The sequence below is a fragment of the Hyperolius riggenbachi genome, chromosome 1 (assembly GCF_040937935.1).
Source record: "Hyperolius riggenbachi isolate aHypRig1 chromosome 1, aHypRig1.pri, whole genome shotgun sequence".
Classification (NCBI taxonomy): Eukaryota; Metazoa; Chordata; class Amphibia; order Anura; family Hyperoliidae; genus Hyperolius; species Hyperolius riggenbachi.
In genome coordinates this window covers 486926943-486936120 of record NC_090646.1, presented here as the reverse complement: position 1 = coordinate 486936120, position 9178 = coordinate 486926943, and the positions used below count along the sequence as shown (strand labels likewise).

Sequence of the window (9178 nt, the reverse complement as noted above, 5' to 3'; positions counted from 1 at the left end):
AGCCCGTAGAAGAACTGCCTATATTTTGAACCCCTGGTCAGGTGCCAAGCGGTACTGTGCTTGTGAGTTATAATGGTGCTTGGCCAGGATCTGGATATTGAAGATGGGTCATGGATGGGTATTCTAGTATGACAATGACCCAAACCACATGGCCAAGGCAACAATGGCGTGGCGTAAAGGACAACCGATGTGACATGATGAGATAGACGTGTATGTATAGTGCCAAGCTCACAAATAACTAGGCTGTGTTCCTTTTTTTTCTTTCTCTGCCGGAGAGAGAGTTAAACATCAGCTATGCAAATGACAGTTTCTATCTGGGTCAGACAATTGCATAACTCTCACTGATAAGTAATTACAGCCATTAAATACTTTCCTGTCAGTAAATGGCTTCCTGGTTCAGGAAAGAGATAAAAGGGGTCAAATATTATTAGATTTGCGCTCTTGCATATATTAACCAGATATAATTAAACAGTAAAAACTTAAAAACTAGATTTAACCTCCCTGGCGTTCTGATTCTGCGCAGCCACACGGCTGCGCATGGTTTTTTAAACCTAATTGTTTTTTTAATCATGTAGCTAGCCTAGTGCTAGCTACATGATCCCCCCCCCCCCCCCCCCAGCCGAAACCCACCGACCCTTCTGATCACCGCTGGCGATGATGGCCGTCAGGAAATCCCGTTCTGAACGGGATTTCCTGCAGGGCTTCCCCCGTTGCCATGATGACGAACGGAATGACGCCATCGACGTCGTGACGTCATAGGGAGTCTCAATCCACCCCTCAGCGCTGATTGGCCAGGCTGCGCACTGGGTCTTGGGGGGAGGGGGCCTACTACGCAGCGGGTAGCGGCGCATCGGAGCAAACACGCAGCTAGCAAAGTGCTAGCTGCGTGTTTGAAAAAAAAAATTATCAAAATCGGCCCAGCAGGGCCTGAGCGGTGCCCTCTAGCGTCTCTGGACGAGCTCAGCTTGTCCAGAACGCTAGGGAGGTTAAATATAAAATAAAACTGTGGGAAATCATTTTTAGGAAAAGGAGGATAGATATAATTGTTTTTCTCATCAGTTTATTTTCACATCGGATGTCCTTTAAAGTGTACCTAAACTGAGAGGGATATGGATGTTTCCTTTTAAACAATACCAGTTGCCTGGCAGTCATGCTGTTCTTTTTGGCTGCAGTAGTGGCTGAATCACACACCTGAAACAAGCATGCAGCTAATCCAGTCTGACTTTAGTCAGAGCACCTGATCTGCATGCTTGTTCAGGGGCGGTAGCTAAAAGTATTAGAGGAACGGGATCAGCAAGAGAGTCAGGCAACTGATATTTGAAAGGAAAAATCCATATCCTTCTCAGTTTAGGTTCCCTTTTGGAAGAAGCACATGAAGGTCTTGGAGAAGCCTAGCTAGTGTCCAGTCCACAATCCAAATCTGTAGAATGAACTGAAGGTTCAAAATCCTAAACAGCCTCAAAACCTTACTAACTTGGAGAGGATTTGTAAAGAGGAGTGGGCCAAAATGCCTCCCGAGATGTGTGCAAACCAGGTGGCCAGTTATAAGAAACATCTGACCTCTGTGATTGCCAACAAAGCTATTGCCACCGAGCACTAAGTCACCTTTTGCTATGGGATGAAATAGTGTACTTATTTCACTCATCACAATGTAGAACAAGCTCCGACTTACGGCCACAGGGTTTTGAGTGTCCTTTTGTTGTTGTTCTGTCTTTCACAACTCCAATAAACACACAATACTAGACTGGTCATTTCTTAAGCCTGGTACGCACCATGCAATTTCCCGTCAGATAGACGGGTCAAATACATAATTTCTGACAGGCCCAATCTGATTTCCGGTAATTTTTCTGATCGATTTGAATAGAAGTGATCAGAAAAATGATCGGAAATCCGATCGGACCTGTCGGAAATTACTGACCCATATATCTAAAGGGAAATTTCATGACATGTACCAGGCATTAGAGGGCAAATAAGCAAAATCAGCAGGGGATCAAATACTGCTTTGCCTCACTGTATATCAAGTAACGATTTTGTGCATCCTCTTTATGATGATTTATGTATTGGAAACGATAGCATTCTGTATATAGCCTAGAAACTTGGGGCAGGTGAACAAAAGGGGACCTCGTCTAGAGCACCACAGTGGCCAGAAATGGCACAGACAAACAATATGTAATAGCTGATATTTCTTTTTTTACATTTTCTACAATTTTTATGTAGGCAGAGGGTATCGGTTAATTAGGTTTAAAATCTGCAGTCAGTGTATAAAAATCTATAGAAGTCTTCATCACATAGTAGAAACGCTACCTTCTTTTAACGTGTGTGACTAGGGTTAGCACAGGCTTTGTTCATTTAACTGCATGTCTAACCAGTTCTGAACTGAGCAGGGCTAGAACAAAGCGAGGATAATCCAATTATCAAAATGTTCACTACAGTCACAGTATGGCAGGCATGGGAAACAGTGTGCTCTTCAAAACATGTCAGCACTCTGCTTTGTGATGGGGGAGTGTTCCCCATTCACTTACGGTACTATATATTTATAGATCACCTTCAAAGATTTTGCGGTTCCCTGAAGAAAACCATTTTTGTCAGTGAGGACAAAAATTCTCACTTTTCCTGTAGATGAAGACATTGCTAGTTTGTACTATAGAGAATCAGAGCTATGCCTTGTCTATTATTATTAATTGGATTTATATAGCGCCAACATATTATGCAGGGCTGTCTATGGAAGTCATTTTAAATTCTACCTACCTAAATCTGCCAAATGGCAGCATTACTCTATGCAGTACAAAACTACACATTAACTGATCAATCAGTTCACCTAGTAAAATGGAAAACTGCTGTTTCTGAACATGCTTGTGACATCTGAAATGGGAAGTTCATCAATCAGCAAGCTAAACGTAAATAGATCATTGATGAATTCAATCAGTGATCTGCTCAGAAAATGGGTGATATTTTAAAGGTCAATATTTGTATTACTATTGAGCTGTTTACTTCTGTTCAGAAATGTATAGAATCTGTGTCATGTTTACAGAAGCCATTTTATAACAGCCTTGTTTGCCCCTCGCTCATCTATTGCTTCATCCCCTCTGTAGAACACAACAGGCTGCTGTAGCCGTGTCTAGTCATGTGTCATGCCAGCATGTACAGCACTTGTTCCTAAAACTGCCATCAGGAACAATCATTAATTGTTAGCGATTAATGATCGAGCCTATGCATGAGGTTTTAGACTTGTTTCTATTGTGAATAAGCTGAAAATGTACCTTTTGCTTAATTGTCCTGAAAATGCTTTCTTTTATTTTCCTATATTTAGCTGTAGATTTCTGAAGTATGTTATAGGCTGTTCTGCCTGTTCATCGGGGTCACTAACAGTATCTATTTTTCCATCAACAACTAGTAGTTCTGGACCTTGCTCCACACCTCCCGTGGAAGAACAATCTTGTTAGGCTATTAGGAGGAATGAGAGGGATCGAAGGTATTGAGCGGGGAGAAGGCAGCGGATTTCAGACAACTTAAACACTGATCAGCGCTAAGTGAAAGTCAATATGCACAAGCGGGAAATCAATGCAGGGCAGAGAAAGAGACTGAGGGAGGATGTGAAAGGGAGAGACTGGAAGTACGCGTGTAGGAGAGACTAAATGAGATGGAGTGACACTGGGTACAAAAGACAGATGATGCTTACTTTTAGTGTATAAACATGAGCTTTTCATAGGGCTGCAGAGACTTGCAGATGGTGTCTGTTATTTCCAAATGCGTTAAGTAATCACAAGATTTTCTGCATGGGTTACCTTGCATGCACAGAGCAAGGAGATATGCAACAGTTAGCAGCAGACAACATCAATCAAGGCAATGCCAGAAGGACTGCACATAAAATGGACTTGGCATTAATCAATTAGCTCCCATCAGCATCAGAGGACTGTATTTACAAACTAGAACTCTAGTTAATGGTAGTTCTCAGTCAGGTGTCAGTTAAAAGAAACAAACCGATGAAATGCTACGCTTTACGACAGTTTGTTTAGTCTCTTCCCTAATGCCCATCCAGTTGATTTTAGCCCAGTTTTAATTTATTTCCCCAATAGCTTGCAGAGAGCTTTGTAAAGACCACATCTGGTCTATCCCTAAAGAACAGACGGCACACTGGGCTGGAGAGTGAAACGATCAAATTTTATGGGCCTCCATTAGCTTCTTGTAATGTTCAGGGCGGTGCAGCTGAAGAAAGGTTGATACTTTTCCTTGTACAGGTGTTTCACGAAATGAACCTGCAAGAGTAAAGTGCACCATTGTTTTTAAACTCTATAAGCACAAGATTGAGAAATCAAAATTGTAATAAGAAAATGCACACCTGAGATACTATTTGTGATTGGTTTCCTAGAGCTTGCAGACACAGATATACAGTGAGGAACCCCTAAAAAAAAATGGGGTCTCCAGGGAACTGCTGCATAAAATCATGCCACTTTTATGAGTTCTGCCTTCTACCTACTATAATACATCTCTTAGTTAAAAACAGTACCATTACCATATTACATATGCAGCAATCGCTGCCCCATATAACAAATGCAGCAATCACCCTCACATATGAAATGCACCAATTAACTCCAATAGGTAATGCAGCAATCACACCCATATACAGTGCAATAACCCCACACATAAAATGTCCATGTTACCTCTTCTTCATTGCTGCCTCGTGTCCTCCTTACTAATTCCATACTTACTCTCTTCAAAAAAGAAGGGCATGTAAAGCACCCAATAATAGAGCAGGGTGATGCACCGCGGATTGAATCAATATGCCTGTCTCCGTGTGGAAGGGTGGGACTATTTTGTCCAACACAAAAGTAAAAAACGGGACTATTTTGTCCTGTAGAAGTGGGTTACACGGAACTCTGGTTGAGAAAAACCGGAGTATAGTCTCAGTTATGCGGCACCGACTGGAATCGGCTGAAGCCAGATAAGTGTGATTTCTGGTTTCTTGAGACTCGATGTTAATGATGAAATGGGCCCAGCTAATGCAGTACTATTCCCTACTCTATATACATACCATGAACTCTGTATTAAATGTTAAAATACAATAACTGAAAGTATATTAAGCTTGGGGAAGGTTAACCCAGTCTTCAACTTCACTGGCAGTAAACCCGACACAGTGTCGGGCTAGCCGCCGCAGGGGATCGCATCGCCCCGGGAGGATTTTTTTAAAATAAAAATGTTACATTTTGTTAAGCTAGCACTTTGCTAGCTAACTATGTTGCCCAAGTCGCTCCAGTCCCCTCCAATCGCCGCCGGTGTACGTACCCCCCAGGGATCCCGCGATGGCGCAGCCTCCCAATCAGCACCCGGCTTCGCTATGGGTAGGATCGGAACTAGTCATGACCGATCACCACCATAGCGACGGGTGAAACCAATTGGGAAGCTGCCGTTCTCGCGGGATCGCTGACGGGTGAGTGTTGCCGGCGACGATTGGGGGGGGGGGGGGGGGGGGTCGCAGAGGTGCCGGGGGACTTGGGCAGCATAGTTAGCTAGCCTAGTGCTAGCTAACATAAAACCCATTTAATTTAATAAAATCCCTCCCGCGGACGCAGCCACTTAAACTGCGTACCGCCAGGGAGGTTAAGTACAGCAGAGCCCCCAAACAGACTAAAGGGCACCTTTGTCTGTTTGTCAAATCTGCCCATAATGGGCACCATAGACTTAATTATGGGCAGATTTGACAAACAGACAAATTTTTCTCTAATGAAATGTGATTAGAAATACATTTTTTGTCGATTCTGCCTATATACTACAGGCTAATTGCCATCCGAATTCAGCATGAAATCTTCAGCGACTTGGCTGAGTCCGCACCACTGCTGCCCCAATATATAAATGTGCCCCCCCCCCCCCCCCCAGTGTGTGTATTTATGCATTACCTGTCCTGTAGAAGCCTCTGCGTGGTGTCCGTAACCTCCGGCCGGCTCTCTGTACACGCTCCTGGCGCATAGTGTATGACGCCATCGCATAGTGTCTGACGTCAGACACTATGCGCCAGTATTGTGTACGGAGAGCCGCCCGGAGGTTACGGACACCACGCGGAGGTTGCAACAGGACAGGTAATGTATAAATGCACACATGGGGGGCACATTTATACATTGCGACAACAGTGATGGGAGTTTCATCGTCTCATCGCTCGTTCCGAAAATCGCCGCCATACAGTTGCACACCAGATCAACCAACTTCGGCCTCACATCTTGCGGCAGGTGCAATCGACCATGCGACCAATTTCTGTTCCAAAATTGGTCGCTTTGTCAGTCGGGCATGCACTTGGCGGCACTGTTTTTCATCCAATTCGATGATAATAATAATCAAATTGGATGGTTGTTCGGCCGCCAAGTCGCCTAATGTATGGCCACCTTAAGAAGTGGGCCTTCACCACTCTAAGTACTGCAGGCAACTTGTGCTGGTTGGTTAAGTTCCAGATAACTGACTCTACTAAAGTTATGTTTGCCCTCTAAAGTGCAACAAATTTTTTTAATTAGACCTATCTAGAACATCCATGTAGAGAAATCATAACTTGGAGGTCTACAGCGATTCCCCTCACACCTTACCCTTTCAGAAATAATTTATTTCTTAGAATCACAAATTTTGTGATGTCCGAAGATAAAACAAAAACTTTCCAAGTTTGAACAAGGAAAGCCTTGTACTTCGACTGAGAAAAATGAAGCGGAAATAATTCACAGTTGTGCTCTGAGAAGCAATTTGATAATATGCAAATCTATGCTAAAATGGCAACTGAAGCTCCTGCTGGCCAATCAAAAACACTAGCTGCCAATCAATGCTACTGTGCTAGTTGATAAGCAACTACCGGTAGCAACTTTGATTCGCCCATAGCAGGTTCTGTTCCTGTGTGGGCAGATATTTACATATTAAACATATAATAACTTTATTTTACACAAATTCAAGCAGAAGCATGTGATCAGTTTGATTAGGTGACTGATTTGTAAAAGCCTCATACACATGCTAGATAGTTCTCGGCTAAGATGGTCAGTCAATCCTCAATTCGTTGCCAAGTGATCTGGAGAACCAGATCATTTTGGCTAAGCACAGCCAAAAGCATTGTTCTCTTTCTTAATCCTGCAGCTGCATGCTGCTCCATGTTGTCCCACCTCCCTGCTCCATAGCAACAGAACAGGACACTAGCCTTTGGGCTAGCGACACATCTGTACAGCACTCGGACAAGAACTGTAAGCAACGATAACTGTGCATGTGTGCACCTTTTGTCTCTGAATGGCTAATTGTGAACATGTAAGGCTGGGTCACCATCTGCATGGCGTTTGTATGCTCTTCCCATGCTTCTAGATATCTTCCCAGGCACTAAACCATGCTGGTAGCCCAACTGGCTACAGCTTAACCTCCCTGGCGGTGCGCATTTCTGCAAATGCGGTACATTTTTTTAATGAATTTTAGGCCTCAAAGGGAACCTGAAGTGAGTAAAATTATTTAAAATAAACACATGACATAGCTGCAAATGATTATTACATACTAACCTCACCCTCAGTTCCTCTCAGCTCATAATTTTCTTCTGTCAGTGATCCCTTCCAGTTCTGACAATATTTTGTCAGAACTGAAATATGCCAGTTGCTGTTAGTTATATATCAACAGCTGTCAGTTACAACTGAATGTGCAAGGTAATGTCCATGTTTCCCTATGGCTCAAGTGGGTGATATTACAGTTTAACAGTGTGCTGAGCAGGAAGCGGTTATGGGGTAATGGCAATTTTTAAAATGGAGGTTGGAAAATTCCATTGATCACAGTGGACAAATGGGATGCAGAAGAGGAGAAAGAGATTGAGTAGTAGACTACACAGGAGGTAAGTATGACCCTGTGTATGGTTGTTTTGACTTTTTTATTTTCAGTTCAGGTTCTCTTTAACCTCCCTGGCGGTAACCCCGCTATCCGTCACGCCCCCCCCCAGACCCCGTGCGCTGCCTGGCCAATCAGTGCCAGGCAACGCTGAGGGGTGGATCGGGACTCCCAATGACGTCACGACGTCGCTGACGTCATCCCGCCATGGCGACGGGGGAAGCCCTCCAGAAAATCCCGTTCTTTGAAAAGGAATTCCTGATCGGAAATCGCCGAAGGCTCGCTACATGATTTAAAAAACTAAAAAAAAAAAAACTGCTGCGCTGCCTCATGGCGGAGTTTATTCGACCGCCAGGAGGGTTAAGTCTTAACTCACCAAAATATATCAGAATAAAGGCCTGGTAGACATTCTGCATATAAATAATAGACTGGGACACAAAATTGTTGAAATAATTAAATTTATCAATAAAGTGAAAGAATAGCAAAACTGTACAAATAAGGCAGCAGATTATGCAGTATGTACATACTGTATATATATGTTACGGCCAGAACCCGAAGTTTGGCCAGAACTAGAAGTGGCCGGCCACTTCGGGTTCTGGCCGGCCAATGCGCGAACTGGCCGCTGCGCTGCGGCCAATGTGAGAAATGAAACAATTCCTGTAAGGTTTAATGTGATGTTGTGGCCGCAGCGCAGCAGGGCAAAATGTATCACACATCTTTACTTTATTCAATGGCATTAAGCCGCCCGGCTTTTTCCTCTGCCTCTCTCTCCTCCCCCCCCCGCCTCTCTCTCCCCTTCTCTTATGGGCACAGCCGGGCGGGGACACGCGTGTCCAGGAGAGTCGTTCCTCGCGGCAGGAGAGCAGAGCGGGGAGGCTGCAGACATTGCTTCTGCCAGCACCCGCTCTGCAAGAACGGCAGGATTCCCCTGCCGCGACGAACAACTCCGGAGGGACACGCGTGTCCCCGCCCGGCTGTGCCCATAAAGAGAAGGAGAGAGAGAGGCGGGGGGGGGGGGGGGGGGGGGGAGGAGAGAGAGGCAGAGGAAAAAGCCGGGCGGCTTAATGCCATTGAATAAAGTAAAGATGTGTGATACATTTTTTGCCCCGCTGCGCTGCGGCCACAACATCACATTAAACCTTACAGGAATTGTTTCATTTCTCACATTGGCCGCAGCGCAGCGGCCAGTTCGCGCATTGGCCGGCCAGAACCCGAAGTGGCCGGCCACTTCTAGTTCTGGCCAAACTTCGGGTTCTGGCCGTAACATATACACCTAATACACCTCCCGTGTGTGTGGTATATTTTAAAACATGGAACGGCACGGCGGAAGGCCGAAACTAGTCAGGACGAGAGC

At 44.6% G+C, this 9178-nt stretch overlaps 1 protein-coding gene across 3 annotated transcripts in view; it reads right to left on the bottom strand.

Moving 5' to 3' along the window:
• Window positions 1-681: 681 nt before the first annotated feature.
• Window positions 682-9178, bottom strand: part of THTPA (thiamine triphosphatase) — a 47695-nt gene continuing 39198 nt past the window's right edge. For all 3 annotated transcript variants that reach the window (XM_068242224.1, XM_068242231.1, XM_068242238.1), the window contains exon 3: window positions 682-4256. In XM_068242224.1, the coding sequence (XP_068098325.1) occupies window positions 4156-4256 (101 nt within the window). In that variant the 3' untranslated portion in view covers window positions 682-4155. The remainder of the gene's footprint in view (window positions 4257-9178) is intronic.